We start from the raw sequence: 25,191 nt of genomic DNA, 5'->3' as shown, positions 1-25,191 counted from the left end.
ATGGATTTTAATAAATCGATCATCATTACTGTCAGGTATAAAGACGGAGCTCTGATTCAACCAACAGCTGTTCCTGGCAAATACACGATTGAGAATAAAATTGGTTTGCAGACTCTTGAGATTAGTAGGTAAGATATCTTTGTTTTTGAGAATCTATGGTAATTATCGCTTATTTTGCATGCAACTGAACATAGAAATAAGGCAGAATGATGAAGAATAAAGCTGTTGGACCTTTTTAGTTTTAATTGTCAGTTTTCCTAATGACTCTAATCCTGGAACATAATATTGCAACTCTATTTTCATTCAGAATTATCAGCAGTCATGATATCTCATGCAATCAGCAAATGTTAGAAGTGGGTTAACGTCTTTGTTGGAATAGCAAAAGCAGGAATTGCGTTTGAATATGTTCCCTGAGCCTTAACAATAGGGTGCAGAGTAATTTCTACCCTTGAATGTTTATTGAAGTACAAAGTGGGTTCTGGTTTGTAACATTGCCCTTGATATATGACCCAACTGAAGCATCAAATAAGACTTGTTCATGCTAAGGATAACTACTTCAGGGTTGGTGAGAAAGAAGAAAAGAATTCTGTAGTTTTTAATTGCTTTAGCTGTCAGTTTCAATCTCAACTGTAATTGATCCTAGTTGAATTAGCACAGAATTTGATGGAGCAGAGCTTTCTACATCAGACTTGTTCCAATACCCTTCAGCACAAATACTTTTTGCCTGCAAAGTTGTTGGAAGTGCAAACTGATCACGTGCAGAACCTAGAATGGGGCAACAACCAAGAGTTAGGGCAGATCAGCGAGGTGCCACTCTGAAATCCCGCTCCCTCCGTGAGGCGGGAACCCTGGTTATACTCTTACTGACACATGCATTGTTTTGTTTTTAACGGGACGCGCCGAGGATTTGGGACAGGTTCAGGGTGAGGGGGTACAGGGAAGGAAAAGTCTTGCAACCAATGTACTTCCAGAGGAGCAGCAGAGTTCCTAGCCTAGGTAAACGTTTTCAATATGAACTCTCATTGGACCAGATTTTTGATGCCCAATCTTGTAACAATTTACAATGAGCTTATTCTAATGCACAGATATTATAAGAGAACAGAAAACGTTGCTAGAATCTAGTACCAAGAGGCCTGTTCATAAGCCCTTTTTAAGCCTTTAAAAATGCAGTGAATTCCAAATGAATTGACCTATTTTCTCACTAGATGCAGCCCTGAGGATTCTGGCGAGTACTCTGCAGTAGCCTCAAATGATCATGGAGAGGCATCATCGCGTGCTACAGTTCTTGTGAAAAGTAAGTCTTGTGTGTTTGTCAATCGGCAGTTTCAGCAATTTCAAATCGCTGACACAAGATCTAAAGATCGTTATATGTATTAAAGGAATGGAATGTAATCTGACATACCATCAATAAGCAATGTTCATGCTGAGAATACTTTGTATAGATTTTTACTCAAGCTATTCAGCCTTATAAGTTTGGCAAAATAAACCAACTTGCAGGCCGTCATAACCCAAAGGATTTTCTCTGTAGAGACTGTGAAATATATGTTTCAGAGATTTTTAACAGAAATTTGCATGACCTGTAAGAACCTTGCATGCCTAGCCAACTTCTCCTTGTCCCCGAATTTGATTATACCTCTCATGGTGTTGGTCTGCATCTGCTGTGTGTAGATAGTGGGTGGCTGATGTTAAGTTGCCTATTTGGTTTACAATGAAAAGAGGGAAATGCGTAGCTGAACTTTGCATCTTCACATTCAGTTACAAACATGGGATGGCTGAGGTCCGGCCACCAGGGCTGAAAGCAGGAGGCAACCCTGGTGAGGCTGCTGACGAGGCCAAGGAGGCATATTCTTGATGGCAAACAATGAAGTAGCCACTGTCAGGGCTGCCAACCCTATTAAACACAGTGACCCACCCCAAGGACTGCTGGCCCAATCAGTGGGCCAGCCCTTCACCACCCTCAGCAACGCCACCACCAGCGGTGCCCTAGAGGCTGCAGCTGCAGGATGAGGGTGCATTGATGGCTGGGTGCCCTCAAAAGCTGATGAGTGAGGCCTGGGGGGGGTGCTGTGGCCAGGCAGGTAAGCCCCAGCCATCAGGGTGGAGGATCGAACAGGGAATACAGTGCCATTGCCACAGTGGCAGACATTTCTCCCACAGACCCTTTCCTTGGAATGCCTAAAAATGAGGCAAGCCCCCATTCCCAAAACTGAAGCTCACTGGGAGGCCACCAGGTTTCATTGAATGGTTTCCAATATGGCGGACATGGGCAAAATGTCCGCTGAGGTGGGAAGGAGCTGGTAATTGAACATTTAAATAGCTCAGCTGGGTTCTTGACGGGCAGCACCTCTGCCATCTTTTCTGCCGTTAGAAAATAGCACAGCAGCAGGAAGACATCGGGCACGCTAGCCCACACCTTCCCACACCATTTTTCCAATCTTTCCGTCTCTCAGCCCCTCACCAAGGGATTGGTAAAATACAGGCTTTGGAGCTCTGTTTGCATCTAAAAGGATTTTGCCCTCCAACTGCCTGTGGAATTTTTGCAGATTGACATCTCCACAGGTTCCTGCGTGATATACGTTTAAAACAAACGATTAATGCTGGTCTTCTGCATTGGCATGAAGACAAAGTTATTTGAGACTTTTTATGGGAGGTTGTCTTGTTCCTTCCAGTTCAGGCCTGGACTGGCGTTACAATCAGATATATCAATTTGGAACCTGGGCCAAAGCTTGGATAGCTCTTCTCTCCAGCTTTATGATACTCAATATCACTCAATCTTTCAGCTGTCTAATCTTGTTTCAGCTCCGGGACTAACTCTTCCCAAAGATCCCTGATTTCTTCAAACTTCCTCGATGAAAATAACAGATTTCTCCCCACAGAAATTTACAATTCTCCACCTGATATTGCCAGGATTTTTTTGAAATGTCCTGCAGCCCATTTGTGACTTTATTGTGCATTTGCTTCTTTTTGTGATTTTGCCTCTTGTACACTATTTCCTCAGAGTGTGCTATAATTACTAACTGTGTAAGATGTGCCTTTCCACAAGTTGATGCAGGAAAGATGCAAAGAAAAGGGAGCAAGTTGAAAATAAAACTGGAGGTTAGCGCTGAAAGCTTATGAATAAATAAGAGTGAAACCTGAATTATGTGCTTTAAAACACACTTTATATTAAAAAAATACTCAGCCGTTTCAGCACCTGTCTTCCCTTGCTACAGATATATTCCCCAGACTTTGCTCCAGTAAGTCAACAGATAGCATGTGTTACAATCCCTGCATGAAATATGAACTTCCCAGTGACCTATGCAAGGAATTGCACGACAAGATTCCACATTTTAAGACTTTTACTGTAACAAGTCAACTAAAATCAACATCAAATAAGCAATACTATAAAAGCAAAATACTGTGGATATTGGAGATTGGAAATAAAAACAAAAAGTGCAAGAAAACTCAGCAGATCTGGCAGCATCTGTGGAGAGAAAAACAGAGTTAAGGTTTCAAGACCAATATCACCCTTGGAACTGATGAGAGGCATAAATGTGCTGTTGAAAAAGGAGTGGAGCAAAAAGGGAAGGTCAGCAATAGGCTATTGGGTGGGGAATTTAAATTACAAAGATGGCAGAGAACCTAAAGCAAAGAGAGTGGGAATGGTAGTAATAAAGGAACAAAGCATTGGTCTAAAGTATATATTAATAACACCATCAAACCTATCAGCTAAACAATACTTAATAATCAACTAATACACTAAACTACAGAAATGTTATTCCCCCTAACTTCTTAACACAACTGAAAACCCCGTGCCACATTTATACATTAACCTGCACTCTCCGCAGATATGCAGTCTTGAATTTAAAGTTCAAGTCCTCATGACTGTCACAGGATCCCTTCTCCTTGCTCCACCAATGTGAATCATCCAGTGTCCTTTTAAACAAAGTCCCCTTCACTCAAACCTTTGAGCATAAACTTCCCAATACAAAGCTCCCTCTGGTGATTCCATGGTATTTCACTCTTCACAACCTTTGTTTCCTTGATGATGGGTCCTGTCCTCATCAGCACTCCGCTTGGTGGTTATCCCAAAAGCAGTCCTATTCTTCAACTTGGCACAACAGCACCTGTTGTGGTCTTCTTCCCCAAATCTTTCATTCAGACTCACTCTAACAATCTGCCCGTCTGCACACAGCAAGGCCAGCTGCTTCCCCCTTTGTGTCCAGGTGTTAAAGCTCACACCTGACTTTCAGTAGGCCTTGACCTGGGTACCTTGAGCCTGCGGCAACCAAATGACATGGGCCTTTAACTGGGCAGAGCTCAGAACAACTTTACACCATTCCCCTCTCCCCGCCACCCACCCACCCATTCCAGGACATTCTGTTTTACCTTAAATTAAAAGAGACAGTTTAAAACATAGCCACCTTACAAAGTCTGGTGGTCATAACATGTACATGTTTGACATTCCCATGTCCATTTAATCACCATCATATTTTGCACTACAAGTTGTTGGAAATGGCAGATGGAAACAGAGTGATGTCATCTATAGGGTCACTTGGATCTGAATGAACAAGACAAGCAATTGAGGATCTCTTTAACTATTCAGACTGAAGGATTGTGAAATTAACAATGCCAGGACTGCGAACAGATTGTAAATTAGAGTGGGTGAATTAATGTAAAATCAGGCACAGAAAGATAAGTAAAGAGAGAAAGAAAGTTTGGATTAAAAGAGAGAGATAAAATAGACAGAAAGAAAAAGTAAAAAGAACTTCTTAATTTAAAACATTTTTAAAAATCTTTACCAACAATTAAAAACCTGAAGGAACAAGATTGTACACTTATAAATAGTTAATTTTCAGTGCCAGAGAGGTTGACTCACTATTACTAACAATTATCATATGGTTAGAAGGGTAGTTAGAGTTGAAATTACTTGATTTAACTTTCTTTGGTAAGTATAGTTCATATCTACTGTGCAAATACAGGGACATCACACTGTTCAATGCATTTTGATGGGGAGCCAGACAGCGAAATGCCATTTTTACAAAGCTAATGGTGAAACGATGAAACTCAGACAGCAGCTTTTTGATTTCTGCAGTAAAATTCCTTTTCTATTTGTGCATAAATAATGGTGAGCATTATGTTGACAGCAGGTTCTGGGCTGATATCTATATGTTTACCAAAAGTCCCTTAACTTGTTTTTTTTTGATGATTCACAGGGCATCAAGGCTCAGATTCAGGAGGTGACTCTCTCAGGCTGGAATGTAAGGGACCAATGGATTTGCTTCCAATCAGATTAACTCTAGCTAGTCCTTTCAGGAGCAGCCATTACTACGATACTGTAAGCTAGGACTGTTGTGATTCAGTTTGACTCTGGCTTGTTCAGACCGCTGAGCATCATATTGCTTTATATAACCATAGTCTCAATTTATATGTTATTGCAAACTCTTGTTGGCTAAACTAATCCTGTGCAGCTTAATTTTAAAAAGAACTGTGTCGAGAGTGGGCGCGGGCGGGCGCGGAGCCAATCGCCGCCCGCGATCGGCTGCGTGCCGCCATTTTATGTGGGTGGGCCAATTAAGGCCCGCCCAGCATGACGCGCGCTCTGTAGCACTGAGCGCTCCTTGTGCGGGCAGGTGGAGGAGGGGTCTGCGCATGCGCACGAAAGAACGCAGCAATCTCCCTGAGGCACAGAGTTGCCTCAGGGAGATTAAGTTCAGTTTCAAAATTCAAAATAATAAAAGGTAAAAATCATGTACACATGTCCCCTCATGTGACAGCATCACATGAGCTGGGACATGTTTTCAAATGTTTTAAAAATATTTATTAATTTAATAAACACTTCATGAAACCTCATCCTGTCCGTGGATGAGGTTTCATGAAAAACGCGAAGGCTGCCTGGGCTCTTCGCCTGCCCCCCGACAACCTTAAGGTTGGATGGACAGCCCTGTCAAATTGCTTAATTAGTTTATCAATGGCCTTAACAGGCCTTTGACAGTCGTTCAGCCTATGCTGGTTCTCTCTTTCTTAACTGTGTCAGTCCAGCAGTTTCAGTTTATTGGTTTACTCAATCATCGAAAGGTAATATACTCCATATGTTCTACATCAACCAGGGCCAGCACCAAGAGTTCACCAAAAGCTGCTAATGTGTCACGGACAGAATTTATGTATTTTCTTACTGTCCATGATCAATATGTTTTGTATGCAGGGTGTATGTATTTTCTTACTCTCAGAGCGGTTGCGATTTAAATAATTCCAGCAGCAAGCTTTATTGTGAGTTTTAAAATAAAGTTATTTATTATCCCACAATTGTCCCGGAGGTTTTAGGAAAATGTGACATCTCACTCAGTCACCTCACACACACTATCACATACACAAAAATTACATATAGCTGAAACAAAAAACAATATGGTTACAATGTATAGTTGTTTCACTCTCTCTTTTGTGGCAGGCCTGTAGTTTCTTAGATGAATTGATGCTTTTAGTTGAAGTGAAAGCCTTGTAAACAGAGGTTTCTCAGTAAGCTGCAATGCCTCTTGTAGTTGAATTTCTACATGATTTGTTCTCGGGTGAACTTGAAGGTGGAACAGGGTGGAGAGAGTCCGTCTCCCACTTTCAAGGTATTGCTGTTTATTACCTTGGCTGCTAGGTTGACTGACTGCTGATTTGATGGCTTCTCTGATGGAATTTCCCCTCTTTGCAAGCAGCTTTTGCTGTTTTTAAAACCAGACAAAAACCATGGCTGTCCTCATCATTGACTTGTACAAGTTCAAAGGAAGGTGGTGTGTTGATTACACACCTTGTGTTGTCATTTGACACTTTGAAATTCATCCTGTCTAGTTTGGATGAGAGACCATCATAATACAATGAAAGGGTGATGGAATCCGTTTCACATTCATCTAACACACATTGAGTTTCGATGTTTCTTTTGTTCACGGTGAAACAGAAAAGCAAGTTGGCTGGAATGCCACAGTTCTTTTTGGTGATGGCCCATCCTTAAACAAAGGTATGTGTGGATTTCCTGGATGGCTGTGAATGTCTATATTTAGTGAGGCATTTGCTTGAGATTGAAGACTATCTTGCTCAGAATGCTAAAGGTCACATGCTTTGCAGTGGCCATTTCAATAGACTGAGTTTAAAATCTTAAATTATTGTCTGAAAATCCATTACATACTGGAGCATGATGAATGTGAACAGTCACTACTAATTAGCTGCTTTCCAGTTGCTGCGCCAGTTGAAAGCAGAATGCTTGTCCAGTGATGGTGGAATGAATTTTGCTATGTTTTTCTGTCCTGTATCCTTTGTACCCAATGTCTAGAGAGCTCACCTTATGTAACACTTTTTTAAAAACTATAATTATTGTGTTTTTTAAAGTTTAGAATAGTTACAACAACAATATCTGGCAGCTTACCTGCACCTTTCACGTAACAAAACATCCCAAACTTGTTTACAATTTAATGTAAAGATAAAATACTGCAGATGCTGGAAATCTGAAACAAAAACAAAAAATGCTGGAAAAAATCAGCAGGTCTGACAGCATCTGTGGAGAGAGAAACAGAGTTAACGTTTCAAGTCCGTATGACTCTTCTTCAGAGCTCTGAAATGTTAACTGTGTCTTTCTCTCCACAGATGCTGTCAGACCTGCTGAGCTTTTCCAGCATTTTTTGTTGCTGTTGTTAACAATTTAGTTTGGATAAATTAAAGCAATAACCTTTTCCTTTCTTATTGACTTTGACTTCAAATCATAACACGTTTTGCAGAAGTTGATTTACGTAACTGTCTTTTGCACAACCATATACAACAATGCACAACAGAAACATCAAATTTTACTGTATAGAAAGAAGCTGTATCAGCCATCATGTGATGGAATCATTTAAAACCAAGCCCATTCCCCTGTTCCCTTTTCTTATTTTTGTACCGTCCCCTGCTTCAGATAGATATTCCAATTTTACTTAAAAGATGCAATGGTATTAGCCTCAATTACTCCCTGTGACAATGTATTCCATGCTCCGACAATGTTTTGCACAAAGAAACTCATCCTAACCTCTCGTTTAATTAATGGCCCTCTCATCTTTGACTCCCAAACAGAGGAAATATCTTTTCCTAGTCCCAATTTTGATGGGTTGAAAGGCCTGTTGTAATGCTCTATGATTGTGTCACTGCACTATAGACTTTTACTGGTAACTTATATGTGTAACATTAATTGAAATTAATCAATATACTTCTTTCCTCAGCCAGTCAACTTGAGCTGGATGTTGATATCGTTGGTGGGTTTGAAGCTTCTTTTGGTAAAGAGGGAGATTCTTTAACCCTGACCTGCACCTTTTCATCAGCCTTGACAAGCAACCTGGGAGAATTTTGCTGGCTTAGGGATGGTTAGTGTTCTGTGGAATTTAATTTTTTAACTGGTAGATACCTACATAATCCTTACCGCCGTGAAGATGTTTTACTGCTAATCAATCTATTCTATTCAGCTTTCCCTGGAGGTTTAGATATGTTAAATATCTACAAGCATTCAGAATTTTAAGCCATATCAAATTCAATGCTTAATAAGGTAACGAATGTCTTTTGCAACTTTCAAAGTTCATCCTTTTTATATAACATATCATCTCCAAAATGAACAATGTGCCTGCACAGGCACAATGGGCAGAATGCTTTCCTTCTTTGCTCTATCATTCTATGGGGAGAATTTTCCAGTTGGCAAGCGGGGGCGGGGGCGTATAATGGCGCACGGTGACGTCGGGTGTGCGTCATTTAGATTTTCAGTTCGGCAGGTGGGCAGCCGACTTGGGACACCCCACACAGGCCTGATCAGGTCGGGCGCATGCCCGCCCGCGGGATGTAAAATCCTGCCCAGGTGTGCCAACGCAGCTTCCAGGGGAGGAACCTGTGGGAGGAGAGACGCAGGCACTAGGGGAGCAGGGCCAGCAGGTAGTCCAAGGCAGAAGGGGCCACAGAAGACACCACTATCCTGCTGCCAGGGTTTACAGGCGGCGATACAGCTACCTCAATATGTCTGAGGTGCAATGCCCAAGGAGGCTCTGCCTCTCCAGGGAGACAGTGACCTCCATCTGTCAGATGATTGGGCCTGAGATCAGCTCCGACTGTGTGGGTGGACACCCCATGCCAGTGGCTCTGAAGGTCACAGTGGTCCTCAACTTCTATACCTCCGGCTCTTTCCAGGGGTCAGTGGGGGATCTTTGTGGAGTCTCCCAATCAGCTGTCCACAGTTGTGTCAAGCTAGTGACAGAAGCTCTGTTCAGGCGGGTACTGACATTTATTCATTTCCATAAAGATGAGGCCAGCCAGGCTGAGCGAGCCAGAGGCTTTGCGGCCGTTGCTGGGTTCCCTCACGTCCAGGGTGCCAACGACTGTACACATGTGGCCATCAAGGCGCCAGCGGGTCAGCCGGGTGCCTTCGTCAACAGGAAGGGCTTCCACTCCATGAACATGCGGCTAGTGTGTGACCAGAGGATGCAGATTCAGCAAGTCTGTGCAAGGTGCAGCCTGGCCAACCCCAGCTGAGGGGCACCTTGCAGGGCACATCCGAGTCATGGCCCTCGAGCCGCAAGGCGCTCAGTCCAAGCAGCCAGGGCTCACCCCCTTGGCCAGCTCCGGCGTCATTGACAGTTGGAAATCAGACTCTAGCACCCCTGAGATCCACAGGGGGATGGCCAGACTTTAATACTCCTGCACACTGACTCATGCCAACGCGGTACTCACCCTTCCTGAACGCAGGTCATTGAAGCACTCCCATCACTGTACCCATGTGCGCCGCACCACCTCATAGCTGCTCACCTCCTCCCATGTCCTATTGGTGAAGTACACTGGCCTCATCCTCCCATCCCTGGGGACAAGGGTGACCCTCGTGGCAGCCACCTTCTCCAGGAGGACTCGTTGGAAAAGTGGGGGGCCGATTGCCCACCCAACCTGCCCTCCCGCCTGCCGTGTCCATCCGCACTTGACTCCATAGCTTTGGTTTGGGAATGCAGAGGAGATATCCTTCCCCGTGGCAGCCTCCTAGGGCCTGCCTGGGCTCTTTTAAACCTGCCGCTGAGTTGCCATTGGACCTGGCGGCCGAGAGGCTCCTGTCCCCACTCGGCCCTTCCCGATAAGTGCGGAGCCGCGTTTCACACTGGGTGTGCCTTAATTGGCCCGCCAGCGCGAAATCGCGGTCGGAGGCCAATCGTGGACAGCGGACTGTTTCCCGGCCACTCTCGGGCCCGCCCACCGTGCCCGCCCAGTGATCTCAGAATCCTGCACATGTTACACTTGACAAGGTTAGATTTTGATATTGACAATGGGTGAAAACAGATTGAAATTCACTGGCACTATCATCCTTTACTTTCAACTAAAAAGCTTGAAGTAAAATAAAAGTGACAGCTTCTTCAGTAAACTTCATGTTCTGTATATTGTAGGTTGCAGTGCAGCTAACAACTGTACTTAACTGTGATGATGAAATACTGGTCTTTCAGTTAGACCATCATAGACAGGTTTTGCGCTTGACTCGCACCAAGTTCCTCTCACCTGAACACGAGGGCTGCAGAAATGTCAGGTTTAGGCTCTCTGGCAAACTTTTCCATTTATGCAGTTAATAACCTTTTAAAGTAAAGGGAAAAAGGAAAACAGAAAAATAACTGTGTTAAAAATGTAAACACTAATGTCAAGACTTATTGTTGCCTGTGAATGCACTTGTGACTAAGGTTGCTGATTTGAATATTTATTGTATTTACAGGTATTTTGCTGAAGGAATCCAAATGGTTAAAGATTGAGTACTCTGATAAGTCCACCAAACTGACTCTCCCTCACATCCATAAGGAAGATGAGGGCCTCTATACCATGTGCCTTCTCACGCGGACTGGTTATAAGGAGCACAGTGGATATGTCTTTGTTAAAGGTGTGTAACAAGTACAGCAAATTGCTGCACCTCATACTCATAAGCCGGATTTTGATGGCCCCATCATGGTGGGAATGGGGCCATAAAATGCGGCGAGCCATTCCAAACTCCATTCACTTCGGCGGGACCGTAAAATCCCGCTGGCATAAAATTCCTCCATCATCCCGCCCCTCAAAAAAACAGCTGTTGATCCACCTGACCTTGCAAACTACAACCCCCCCTTTCTGCTCCAAAGTCTATGAATGAGTTGTCGCTTCCCAAATCTGTTCCCATCATTTCCAGAGTTCCATGTTTCAATCTTCCCAATCAGGCCCCTGACGCAGTATTGAAACAGCTCTTATCAAAGTCACAAATATCATCCTACGTGACTTTTAAAAAATGTATTTGTTCACGAGATGTGGGCCTCACTGGCTGGGCCAGCATTTATTGCCCATCCCTAGTTGCCCTTGAGAAGGTGGTGATGAGCTGCCTTCTTGAACCGCTGCAGTCCATGTGGTGTAGGTACACCCACAGTGCTGTTAGGGAGAGAGTTCCAGGATTTTGACCCAGCGACAGGGAAGGAACAGTGACATAGTTCCAGGTCAGGCTTGTTAATGTAGAAGTTGTGCTGCAATGAAAAGCATGATTTAAGTTGGTAATTAAGCAAAGCTGTCCCCAACTGGGGAAGGATTAGGGAGTCATTGCAAGTGTATATAAACCAGTTCACTCTGGGTGTCTAGGAGGAACTGGGAGAGTCTGTGACTTTACTTTGCTGCCTTGGAAATGAACCTGTTTTAAGGTACAGGCTAGCTTCAGACTCATTCTTCCTCAACACACAATCATTGGAATTAACAAGGATGGTGAGTGGCTTGGAGGGGAACTTGCAGGTGGTGGTGTTCCCATGCATCTGCTGCCCTTGTCTGTGACAAAGGTAAACTTTCCCTCCTCATCCTTCTCAACCTGTCTTCAGCCTTTGACTCGGTTGACCACACCATCCTCCTCCAATGCATCTCCACTGTCATCCAATGGGATAGCTCTCACCTGATTCCATTATCTAACCGTAGCCAGAGAATCACTTGCAATGGCTTCTCTTCCTGTTCCTGCACCATTACCTTTGGTGTCCTCCAAGGATCAGCCCTTAACCCCCTCCTATTTCTCATCTACATGCTGTCCCTTGGCAACATCATCCAAAGGCATGGCATTAGTTTTCACATGTACACTGACAGCATCCAGTTCTAACTGACCACCACCTCTCCACTGTTGCTAAATTATCAGACTGTTTATTGAATATCCAGTTCTGGGTGAGCAGAAATTTCCTCCTATTAAATATTGGTAAGACTAAAGACATTGTTTTCCATGCCTGCTCCAAACTTTGTTCCATAACTACCAACTTCATCCCTCTCCCTGGCAACAGTCTGCAATTAAACCAGTCTGTTATCAACCTTGGTGTCACATTTGATCCCAATGTGAGCTTATGAACTCATATTCCTGCCATCTCTGGGACCGCCTGTTTCCTCCTCTGGAGCATAGCTTGACTTTGCCTCTGTCTCAGCTCATCTGTTGCTCAAAACCTCATCCATGCCTTTGTTACCTCTAGAACTGACTATTTCAATGAATCCCTGGCTAGTTTCCACATTCTACCCTCCGTAAACTTGAGGTCATCCAAACACTGCTGCCCGTGTCTTAACTCACAGCTAGTCATGTTCCCCTATCACCTCTGTGCTCACTGACCTTCATTGGCTCCCAGTCAAGCAACGTCTTGATTTAAAAATTCTCATCCTTGTTTTCAAATCCCTCCATGGCCTCACCTGTCCCTCTCTCTGTAATTAACTCCAACCCCACAACCCTAAGAGGTGTCGGCACTCCTCTAATTCTGGCCCCTTGTGCATTCGCAATCATAATCGGTGGCTGTACCTTCAGTTGTCTAGGCCCTAACCTCTTGTATTCCCTTGCTACTTCTCTGCCTCTCTGTCTTGCTTCCCTCCTTTAAGTCTCTGCTTTCACCTTTTAGTCATCTAACCTAAGATCTCCTTTGAGGTTTGGTGACATTCTTTGTTTTACAATGCCCCTGGATGAAGCACCTTAGGATGTTTCACCATGTTAAAGGTGTTATATAAATATAAGTTGTTGTTAACATAGTACATCTAACATTTATTATATGTGGAGTTTATGGAGCCTTGTTGCTATGTGTTTTCTGTAACTGTTGGGGTTGCTTTTAAGTCTCTTGCCTGCAAGCTATTCTAGTTAGGTTGACCTAGTGTTCGCCTCGTTGTGCACTACAACTGCCCTTTAGTTAATTCAGTGGCAGTTCTGATGAATGGCTGGTCCGGGGTTTGATTCCAAGTTCTTATCCAAATAGGAATGTGTGAACTTTCATTGACATTGAAGTGAATTGATACAAATCACAGTATGGAGATGAACAGATGAGATACCAATCTAGATAATGTAGTGTACCAATGCTTCTAGTATTGATAAAAGACAAGCCTGTGACAGAAGCTTAAAGCTGCTGAGATAGAAGAGGTAGAAAATGAATTGGCTGAAAGAGAGGATGTAGCAGGCACTCGGCCAGAGGGGCAATATCAGGTTGTGGGGTATACTCAGTGGAGGGATCTGATGAAGCCTCTGCTGTTTCTGGTAAATAACCTGATTTTAGAAACACACTGTATTTGGTCACATGACAGATGATATTGGTAATATATTTATGATAGTGTTGCATTGTGGTGCTGGGGGAGAGAAGTTAGATCCAATGAAGCAGCCAGGGAGCTAAAGAACAGTCCAGGCAACATCTGCAAACAGGCTGAACTATGACAGATCAATTTACAGATATCTATAAATGAACTACTTAGAGGAGAAATGTATTAAGACCTTGCAATGACGGTAGATTCTATAATGACCCTCACAAGCCATTCAGATCAGTAATTAACAAAACAAACAGAATCTGAGGTCACGATGCAGATTGTGCAGAGTTCCCTAGTCAGGACACGCCTTGAATATTGGATTAATTTTGATCACAAAAGCATAATGGGAGCACCTATATTGTGGAAACAATGGATAGAAAGGTGATGGCAATGAATCCTAACATCAGTGAACTTGAGTTATGAGGAGACACCTTGAAAGGAGGTGTGTGAAAAAGTATACATGCGAGTCAGGAGAGCAGAAAAGTTTAATCTTGAACATTATTACAAATTATATCAAAGACTGATATTAATTTTCACTTCACCACAAACCTTGATTAATACCTTAGAATCATCTTCCATTTTCAACTTGAGTTATTTAGCATAGTGTGATTAGAACAAGTCAACAGGGTTTTACTAAGGAGAAATCCTGTTTGACAAATGTACTAGTTTTTTGAGGATGTAACCAGTAGGGTAGATAAAGGGTGTAGGTGTAGTATAACTGGATTTCCAAAAGGCATTCGATAAGGTGCCACACAAAAGGGTAATAGGCAAGATAAGGGATCATGTGTTGGGTTAGTATTTTAGCATGGGCAGAGGATTGGTTAATGGAGAGAAAGCAGAGAGTGGAGAGAAAGCAGAGAGTGGGCATAAACAGGACTTTTTCAAGCTGGCAGGCAGTGAATAGTGGAGCGCCACACGGATCAGTGCTGGGGCCTCAGCTATTTACAATCTATATTACTGACTTAGATGAAGAGATGTAGAGTGAGGCATCAAAGTTTGCAGTTGATACAAAGCTAGGTGGGAAGGTAAGCTGTGGGGAGGACACAGAGAGGCTGCAAAGAGATATCGACAGGTTAAATGAGGGTGCAACATGACAGCAGATGGAGTATAATGTAGGGAAGTGTGAAGTTATTCACTCTGGTCATAAGAATGAAAAAACAGAATTTTTTTTTAAAGGTGAAAACCTTGTTAAGTGTTGATGTCAAAGAGACTGGGAGGGTGGTGGAGGCGGGTTGCCTCACATCCTTTAAAAAGTACCTGGATGAGCACTTGGCATGTCATAACATTCAAGGCTATGGGCCAAGTGCTGGTAAATGGGATTAGGTAGGTAGGTCAGGTGTTTCTCACATGTCGGTGCAGACCCGATGGGCTGAAGGGCCTCTTCTGCACTGTGATTCTGTGATTCTGTGAGACTTGGGTGTGCTTGTACAAGGAATGCGTAAAGTCAACATGCAGGTACAGCAAGCAATTAGGAAGGTAAATGGCATGTTGGCCTTTACTGCAAGGGGATTGGAGTACAGGAATAAAGAAGTCTTGCTCCAGTTGTACAGGGTTTTCATGAGACCACATCTGGAGCACTGTGCACAGTTTTGGTCTCCACATTTAAGAAAAGATATACTTGCATTGGAGGTGGTACAGCAAAGGTTCACTAAATTGGGCCCTGGGATGACAGGATTGTCCTATGATGAGAGGCTGATTAAACTGGGCCTATATTCTCTGGAGTTTGGAAGAATGAGAGCGATCACATTGAAACCTACAAAATGCTGAGGGGGTTTTCTAAGGTGGACTCTGAGAGATTGTTTCCATTGGTCAGGGAATCTAAAACACGGGGACCCAGTCTCAGGATAAGGGGATGATCATTTCGGACTGAGATGGGGAGGAATTTCTTCATTCAAATGATTGTCAATCTGTGGAGTTCTCTACCCCAGGGGGTTGTGGATGCCCCATGGTTGAATACATTTAAGGCTCGGGTAGACAGATTTTTGGTGTTGCAGGGAATAAAGGGATTTGGGCAGCAGGCAGGAAAATGGATTTGAAGCCCAAGGTCAGCCCTGATCGTACTGAATGGCAGGTTAGGCTTGACGGGCCTTATGGTCTACTCATGCTCCTATTTCTTGTGTTCGTGTGTCTGTTTGAGAGATGGTTGAACGTTTTGATGCGAGGACAGGAATGGATTGTAGGCTCCCATTGCAATGATTAATTCGGTGGGTCAAATGTCCTTTCTCCTCTATAGCTATCTTTGGGATCTAGCACGCACTTATCTTATAGAAACAAGCTCATGTATGTCAGCTAAAAGCCCCCATGAGATGTCCAGAAAAACCCTTTTTGTTCTTTTTTTATTTATTTACAATTAGTTACCACACAACACCACATTCTTTCTCCTACAGATGCTCCAGCTGCAGAGGCAGGAGCTCCAGGTTCACCATTGGATGTGGAATGTCACGATGTTAACAAAGATTATGTGTTTATTACCTGGAAACCACCGAGTGCTGATGGAAGGAGTCCGGTGATTGGTTATTTCATTGACAGGTTGGTAATGATAATTTGTGCCTGTTCATTTTCCTGAAGAATATTTCATCAGGACAGCCGTGAGATTGGCCCTGATTATCTTAATCAACTGCAAACTTGTGGAAAATCGGGAGGGACACCAGGTCAACCCTCAATGATTGCTCAATTCCAAGCAACCAAAAGCTCTGCTGCCAATAACAGCTGCCAATATAGTGCTGTACCTGCTGTTCTGGATCATTGACAGACTGTCAGCACTTACCAGTTATCAGCATTGAAGCCCTTGCAATGATACGGTTTACAGATGCCTAAAGTTAGCAATCAATGGGGTATCTTAGTAATGCAAATACATAATATTTTCCATTCAGTAAGTTATCAGATCAAAGCATATTTTAGCTCCAAAAATATTTGCAATGCATCAAACTGTGACATTCTTTGTATTTACTGTGGATTGGGAGATTGCAGCATCAAACTTATCGGAGTTTGGCGTTGCTGATATCTCACAATCCCACTCACATGGATGATATGGATAGAAGGGTGTGAAAGGAAAGGTTGCACTTGGCTGTTTTAAGACGGTGGAACTCATAATTCCTTATTCAAGAGTGTTTGATAGCTTCTCTGTGTAAAATTAGGGACTGCCGCATTTTTCTCCCAATTTTACCTGATTGGGAAAAAATGCACCCAATAAATTATATCATCTTTTAAATTACTAATTATGCAAATGACAAAATTCCAAATTTAATTGAGAATAATCTTCTTCACCAGACTTAAGTAATTTGTTTGAACATGAAGCCAACATAGAGATTAACTTGTGTTTTTTTTCTGGTGAAATGTTTTCTGATATATGATTTTAGATGTGAGGTAGGAAGTGACAAATGGATTCAGTGCAATGACGTTCCTGAGAAATTGTGCAAGTTTCCTGTTATGGACCTATCTGAAAACCGAACTTACCAGTTCTGTGTTCGAGCGGTTAATGCTGCAGGAATCAGCAGACCTTCACGGATCTCTGAACCAGTCACCACAATTGATCCTACAGCTGGAGACAGAATCATAAGTATGTGTCATTGGTGAAAGCAAATCATTCATTTCAATCAGCCTTGTTTGAATGTTTGGTCAAAAACGGAGTCCTTGAGAGAATTGAACAATCCTACACAGGCACACTGGTGTGACATTTATCATGTTAAAAAATGATGAATGGATTGCAACATTCCATCTCAGAATGCATTGAAATGCTTATGTTAGCTTTATTTCACTTTCTCATCCCACAATCCACTTGAGATGCTCATTCCTGCTATTGACCTAAAACTTACTGACCTACAACTGGCTATAAACTAGCATTCCAAACCCGTGACCTCAACCACCTCAAACGACAAAGGCAGAAGGTGCATGGGAACACCAGCATTTGTAAGTTCCACTTCAAGTCACTCACCATCCTGACTTGGAAATATATCACTGTCACTGGGTCACGTTCCAGGAACTTCCTCCCTAACAGCGTTGTGGGTGTACCTACACCACAGCAGCTCAAGAAGCTCACTTCTCAAGGGCAATTAGGGATTGGGCAATAAATGCTGACCTAGCCAGTGACAACCACATCCCACAAATGAATAAAAAAATCCTTCCTCAATTTTTTCCCTTCCAGGCTGTTTCACAGGAAGTGACTAATCGAATGCGTGGAGAGATATTTCTCCTAGGCACTGAGATTGAAATCAGGCTGTGGAATTGATATAGGGGCATAGTCAATACTATGAGGAAGTGATGGCCAAAATACTGCCCTCCAAGCTGCTGAGAAAGCACTCGGCATCTGGTCGAGAATAGAGAAGATCCAACCCTTCGCCTGTTCAAGTGGAACTCCGAGATTGCTGGAGGGGAAGGTACTTCATTTCCCAGCTCCTCTGATGGGAATATCAGGGCCTGGGGTGTGCGAGTTGAACCTCACCACCTCCAGTTCCAATGAGAGAATATTCCTGTCCTCCTCTCCTTTCATGTCATGAGTCTTCAGGGAAGGAAACTAGGGAAAGAAAGTCAATAGCAGTGGCAGTAGGAATATTATTAACCTAAGCCAAGTTGAATAGTTAGAAACTATCTCATTCACATTTTTAAATCTCTAAGTGGCCTCATTGCCTCATCTGTCTGCAACCTTCTTCAGTTCCATAACCTTGAACTCACCATCCTTCTGACTCTAGCCTTTTGTCTCCTCCCTTCACTATTTGTGGTGTGCTTTCACCTTGGTCTTGGTTTCCATCTGAAATTCTCTCCCTTAACCTCTCTGCCTTTCCACTTACCTCTCCTGTATTATAGAGTCAGAGTTTTACAGCATGGAAAGAGGCCCTTCAGCCCATCATCTGTCTGTGCCTGACATCAAGCCCCAATCTATTCTAATCCCATTTTCCAACACTTGGCCTGCAGCCCTGTATGCTATGGTGTTTCAAGTGTTCATCTAAATACTTCTTAAATGTTGTGAGGGTTCCCGCCTCTACCACCCCCTCAGGCAGTGAGTTCCAGATACCCCCCACCCTCTGGGTGAAAAAATTTCTGTTCAAATCCATTCCAAGCCTTTAATCCCCTTTCAGCCCTCCTTAAAACCCATCTCTTTGTTTTTAGTTGCCCACCATAAATCTTGTTCTTTGCCTCAGCATCCACCTTTTCCTGATTATGCCTCTGTGAAGCAATTTGGGCCATTTTACAACATTAAAGATTCTATTTAAATGCATTACTGTTATTAATGTGGCCCAGTTTGTACTTTTCTGGCCGTGTTAATTATTTACTACTTGTAAGAATCAGAATGACTCTCAGTTCACTCTGATAGTGATAATGGCGGAATGTTGACTTCTCCATGGAAAAGCTCAAATACAAGTTACAATTCATGCTTCCAGCTATAGTTCAATTTAATCAGTCTCGGTTGCATTATCTGGAAAGAATGGTAAAGCAATATCTGAGCGATGTATTGCTGCATGCCTTGGCATGCCAACTGCCTTTTTAAAGTAAGAATGAATGAGTAAAGGCTGAACTGAAACTTCAGAGGTCATGTGTAAAGTTTTAATATCAGCCTTGTTTTTGTAATACATTTAGTGGAATGGGAGGTACCAAGGGGACTTTACATAGGGAACAGTAGAACATAGTAGGATTTGTACTTACTGCTGCAGGGCTTTGAGTGACAAGATTGCATTTTTGGAATTTACATGTACAGCATTTTCTTTTATTCATTTATGGAATGTGGGTGTCGCTGGCTAGGCTAGCATTTATTGCTCAACCCTAATTGCCCTTGAGAAGGTGGTGGTGAGCTACCTTTTGAACCACTGCAGTCCCTGTGGTGTAGGCACACCCACAGTGCTGTTAGGGAGGGAGTGCCAAGATTTTGATTCAGTGACAGTGAAGTAACGGCGATATATTTCCAAGTTAGGATGGTGATCGAGTGGCTTGGAGGGGAACTTCCAAGTGGTGGTGTTCCTAGGTGTTTGCTGCCCTTGTCCTTCTAAATGGTAGCGGTCTTGGGTTTGGAAGCTGTTGCCGAAGGTGCCTTGGTGAATTCCTGCAGCGCATCTTGTAGACGGTACACACTGCTGCTACTGTGCGTCAGTGGTGGGGGAAGTGAATGGTTGTGGATGTGGTGCCAATCAAGTGGGCTGCATAACAGAACATGACATGAATTTAAGGATGTTCCAACCCTTAATTCTGCTATGTGCCCGTGAATTTCAAAATCTGGGTGCAATGAATGAGTAATTTATACTTACATCTTAAAACGATATGACAACTATAGTGACCTAATTAGGTGAACAAAGAATATTGAGACTAAAGGACCAAGAGATAATTGCCTAAGAGTAATGTGTTAAAGCAATGAATCTTTACACTTTCACTGTTGAGATTTGATTGCTACTTTATGCATTGTTAAAATACATATTATTTTGAAGTCAGAACAAATACACTTTCAGAAAATGCTTTTAAATCTCTTTTAAATCGACATAATAATGAAAATGCAAGTTGTTTACTTTCATTTCATCACTACAGATATCCAGACAGATAAAGGCAAGATTGTGATCACTAAAGATGAGCTTGAAGGTAAGTTTGAATTATTGAATTGGCGGTTAGAGGTATTTTTGTAGATGTTCATATTCATTAAAATGTTAGACCACAGACCGTTTGTAAAAACCTGTCTGATTCCATTAAACCAATTGAATGATCTGTTGGATGGGACGTTAAACTGAGACCCTGTCTGCTCTCTCAGGTGGATGTAAAAATTCCATGACAATATTTTGAAGAAGTCCCAGGGAGTTTTTCCCAAAATGTACCTGGCCAATAATTTTCCCTCAATGAACATCACAAAAAACAGATTGTTTTTTAAAACAAAAACAGAATTACCTGGAAAAACTCAGCAGGTCTGGCAGCATCGGCGGAGAAGAAAAGAGTTGACGTTTCGAGTCCTCATGACCCTTCAACAGAACTAAGTAAAACTAAGTTCATTTTTACTTAGTTCTGTTGAAGGGTCATGAGGACTCGAAACGTCAACTCTTTTCTTCTCCGCCGATGCTGCCAGACCTGCTGAGTTTTTCCAGGTAATTCTGTTTTTGTTTTGGATTTCCAGCATCCACAGTAGTTTTTTGTTTTTATTTAGATTGTTTTTTAAATTCATTTATGGGATGTAGGCATTGCTGGCAAGGCCAGCATTTATTGCCCATCCCTAATTGTCCTTCAGAAGGCGGTAGTGTGTTGTCACTGGACTAGTAATCCAGGGTAATGCTCTGGGGATCCAGATTCCAATCCCATCATGGCAGATGGCGAAATTTGAATTCAATAAAAATCTGTAATTAAAAGTCTGCTGATGACCATGAAACCATTGCCGATTGTTGTAAAAACCCATCTGGTTCATTCATCCCCTTTAGGGAAGGAGGTGTACATGTGACTCACAAATGGCCTAGCAAGCCACTCAGTTCTCAAGGGCAATGAGGGATGGGCAATAAATGCTGGCCTAGCTAGTGATGTCCATATCCCATGAATTTTTAAAAAGTGTCACTTGATAGCCCTGTAGAGGACCCCCTCCCATCACTTTACTGATGATCAAGAGTAGACTGATGGGGCACTAATCAGGTTGGATTTGTCCTGCTTTTTGTGGACAGGACATACCTGGGCAATTTGCCAAATTGCCGGGTAGATGCCAGTGTTGTAGCTGTATTGGAACAGTTTGGCTAAGGGCATGGCAAGTTCTGGAGCACCAGTAATATTGCTGGAATACTGTAAAGGCCCTTGGCTTTTCAGTATCCAGTGCCTTCAGCTGTTTCTTGATATCATGTGGAGTGAATTGAATTGGCTGGAGACTGGCATCTGTGATGCTGGGGACCTCCAGAGGAGACCGAGATGGATCATCCACTCGACACTTCTGGCTGAAGATTGTTGCGAATGCTTTAGCCTTATCTTTGCACTGATGTGCTGGGCTCCCCCATCATTGAGGATGGGGATATTCATGGAGGCTCCTCCTCCAGTGAGTTGTTTAATTGTCCACCACCATTCACAACTGGATGTGGCAAGACTGCAGAGCTTAGATCTGATCCATTGATTGTGGGATCGCTTAGCTCTGTCTATCACTTGCTGCTTATGCTGTTTGGCACATAAGTAGTCCTGTGTTATAGCTTCACCAGGTTAACACCTCATTTTTAGGTATGCCTGGCGCTGCTCCTGGCATGCCCTCCTACACTCTTCATTGAACCTGGCTTCGTGGTTATGGTAGAGTGGGGAATATGCCAGGCCATGAGGTTACAGATTGTGTTTGAGTACAATTCTGCTGCTGCTGATGGCCGACAGCACCTCATGGATGTCCAGTCTTGAGTTGCTAGATCTATTCAAAATCTATCCCATTTAGCACAGTGTTAGTGCCACACAACGCAATGGAAGTGAAGACAGGACTTCATCTCCACGACCACTGTGCAGTGGGCACTCCTACCAATACCGTCATGGACAGATGCACCTGCAGCAGGCAGGTTGGTGAGGATGAGGTTGTTTGTTTTTCCCCTCAGTGCCTGCCACAGACCCAGTCTATGTCCTTTAGGACTCAGAAAACTCAGTCAGTGGTGGTGCTACCGAGCCACCCTTGGTGTTGGCATTGATGTCCCCCACTCAGAGTGCATTCTGCACCCTTGCCACCCTCAGTGTTTCCTCCAAGTGATGTTCATCCCCCCCTCCCATGTTACTCAACAAGGCTGGGTTTGCCATGCCTCAGCTGATGCTGGGTTTCAGTCAGGTTTCATTCCTTTTTACTGGCTTGACACAGCTGAGTGGCCATTTAAGAGTCGATCTGGAGTCACATTGATTCCTTCCCTAAAGGGCATTAGGTGGGTTTTTAATGACAATTTTATGGTCATCGTTATACTTTTAATTCCAGATTTTTATTGGATTCAAATTCCACTATCTGCCTTGGTAAGATTTGAACCCTGGGTCTCTGGATTACCAGTCCAGTGACAATACCACTATGCCACCACCTCCTCTAATATCAAGTCGCTATCATATTGCTGCCTGTGGGAGCAGCTGTGCACAGTTTGGCTGCCATGTTTCCTATATTACGACAGTGACTATACTTCAAAAGTAATTCATTGGCTGTAAAGCATTGTGGGTTGTCCTGAAGCCGTGAAAGGTGCTATATAAATACAAGTTTTTCTTTATGGAAATCAGGCTTGGAAATCTCTCAGACTACCACTTGTTCACATGAGCTTTTCAATTTTATTTTCAGTCTGCTTTTCAAAGGCGTCATTAATTAGTTAGCATGTAGAGTGCAGAAGACAGGAAATAGGAAAGTTAGCCATGTGGCAATACGAGATTAATAAGAGCTACAGAACCGAGGCATAAAGAAATTTATTTTCATGCTAAGAATTATTGAATCATTGAATAATACAGCAGAAGAGGCCCTTTGGCCTATCATACCTATGCTACCTCTGCTCTCCCCATTCTTTCCCCATATCCCTGAAATCCTTTTTTCCTTCAAGTATTTATCTAATTCCCTTTTGAAGATACTGTTGAATCCTTCTTCTCCTCATTAAAGGTAAGTTCCATACAGCCCTCTGAGTTAAGGTTTTGATGGAGAGGTGGGACATGACTTATATCTCTGATTCCTTAAATGAGATGAATATTACCTCTGTGCGTTTAGTGCAGAAATATGGGAAGCTATCATTTTATAAATGTGTGAAATCCATGTTGAGTTTCTAATTTCATCCAGCTATTAGAGGAGAGAAAATCAGAACGGAGCACAGCTTGAGGAAACACTTGTGCAACTCCTCACAGCAGGTCAAGACTGATATTTGGAACTCTTGACCAAGATGTGCACTAGGATTAGGGCAAAAAGAGCAGGAAAAATAGCTGAAAGCGGGTAATGATGGGATTATTGAAGAATAAACGATAGGGCTGGGATTAATTGTTTGCAGGCCTGACTTCGGCACCTTTAAGGGATGAGGTCGCATCCCCAAGAGCTGCTGGCCAATCAGAGGGCTGGCATCTCCTCAGTTCCAGCAACGTCACTGAGAGTTGGTGGCCACTTCTGGATCTGCAGCAGGCCTGGACCAGCCATCATGGACAAGGCCCCGAATTGGGTCATAGAAACATAGGAAAATAGAAGCAAGAGTAGGTCTTTCGGCCCCTCAAGCCCACTCCGCCATTCAATATGATCATGGATGATCCTCTATCTCAAAGCCATACTTCCGCTCTCTCCCCATACCCTTTGATGCCTTTAGAGTCTAGAAATCTATCTATTTCCTTCTTAAATATATTCAGTGACTTGGCCTCCACAGCCTCTGTGGTTGAGAATTCCACAGGTTCACCACCCTTTGCGTGAAGAAGTTTCTCCCCATCTCAGTCCTAAATTGTCTACCCCGTATCCTGAGACTGTGACTCCTTGTTCTAGACCCTCCAGCTGGAGGAAACATCACCCCTGCATCCGGTCTGTCCATCCCTGTCAGAATTTTATAGCTGTCAATGAGATCCCCCCCCACCTTATTCTACTAAACTCCAGTGAATTACAGGCCTGGTCAGCCCAATCTCTCCTCATATGACAATCTTGCCATCCCTCTATGGCAAGTATTTCCTTTCTCAGGTAAGGAGACCAAAACTGCGCACAATACGCTTAACATCCTCCTCACCACCCACATTCCCACCTAGTTTCATGGCATCAGCAAACTTGGAAATATTACATTTGGCTTGCCAATTGAGGCAGGCCCCAGTGAGGGAGGGAGGTCAGCTATGTGGGCAGGGACAGTTTTACATTGGGGGGGGGGGGGGGGGGGCAGTCCTTAGTGCTTGGCGTTCCTCCATGGGCTGCAAGTTTCCCAATCAAGAACACCCCCAACCCCTCCCTGGGCCCACAAGAAGGCCGACAAGGTATACCGGTGTCCTTTCCACATTGTGCAGTGCCAACCCACTGCTGGTAAACTACCAGTGGTGCCGGGAGGAGGTCCTTGTGGCCCTTAATTGGCCAGTTCAGGGCCTCAGTGGCCTAGGGGCAGAAGCTCCGTCCAGCACATTGCTTGCTGCTGGTAAAAATACCCGATTATATGCAGCCCTGCCTCCCAGCACGAACCCTGTGGCCCTGTAAAATCTCGGCCAAGGTTACTCGTCAGTGGAGTTTTGTAACTTTGAAAGTCAGAGTTGAAACTTCTCTAAAATGTTTATGAACTAAACCTTATCTGTTCCAGGTGAAGTCCGCATCCCACTTGCTCCAACTAATGTTCACGTTACTGAAATTGGAAAAACCTATGCTGCCCTCTGCTGGAATGAACCCTGCCCCCGTGGCAGAGAATCAGTGGTCTACTATGTGGAAAAGGTGAAAAGAGAAGTGTGCAAATCACAGTGATTTAATGCAGAAGCAGAGTTGTCGTGGTGGGCAAATGACTCAACGTGCCATCAAAAGATTTTTGTTTGAAGACTGTTGATTTTATTACAGTAGTTTGGGACCAATCGTCGTTTATAAGTTATAATTCTGCTGTTGACAGAAAGAAGGGGATTTGGATCAGAACAAACAAATAAAGAGCAGTTAACAACCTCCACAGTGCGACACAACCTAACAGAAAGATTACCCACCACATCTAATTTGGAACTTCCAATAATTGGAACTAACATTCATTAGTCTAAAAACTGGATCTAAATGCCATTGGGTAAAATGGGTTCTGGAGGTCTTGTGGCATG

At 43.3% G+C, this 25,191-nt stretch overlaps 1 protein-coding gene across 1 annotated transcript; it reads left to right on the top strand.

Moving 5' to 3' along the window:
* Window positions 1-24,917, top strand: LOC144677889 (M-protein, striated muscle-like). Its single transcript, XM_078537878.1, has 9 exons — window positions 1-128; window positions 1,206-1,294; window positions 5,196-5,240; window positions 8,211-8,351; window positions 10,712-10,873; window positions 15,918-16,059; window positions 16,890-17,089; window positions 20,041-20,091; window positions 24,702-24,917. The coding sequence occupies exons 1-9, from the start codon at window positions 1-3 to the stop codon at window positions 24,857-24,859; spliced, it is 1,116 nt and encodes a 371-aa protein (XP_078394004.1). The 3' UTR covers window positions 24,860-24,917.
* Window positions 24,918-25,191: the final 274 nt, after the last annotated feature.

The sequence above is a fragment of the Cetorhinus maximus genome, unplaced genomic scaffold, assembly GCF_964194155.1.
Source record: "Cetorhinus maximus unplaced genomic scaffold, sCetMax3.hap1.1 HAP1_SCAFFOLD_3238, whole genome shotgun sequence".
NCBI lineage: Eukaryota > Metazoa > Chordata > Chondrichthyes > Lamniformes > Cetorhinidae > Cetorhinus > Cetorhinus maximus.
This window is presented reverse-complemented; position numbering and strand designations above follow the sequence as displayed.

Excerpts from the sequence above, each read along its gene's own strand:
- LOC144677889 (XM_078537878.1), top strand. The coding sequence starts at position 1 with ATGGATTTTAATAAATCGATCATCATTACTGTCAGGTATAAAGACGGA. Across the intron at positions 5,241-8,210 it reads TGACTCTCTCAGGCTGGAAT|CCAGTCAACTTGAGCTGGAT; the intron begins GTAAGGGACCAA and ends TTCTTTCCTCAG. Across the intron at positions 8,352-10,711 it reads ATTTTGCTGGCTTAGGGATG|GTATTTTGCTGAAGGAATCC; the intron begins GTTAGTGTTCTG and ends TTGTATTTACAG.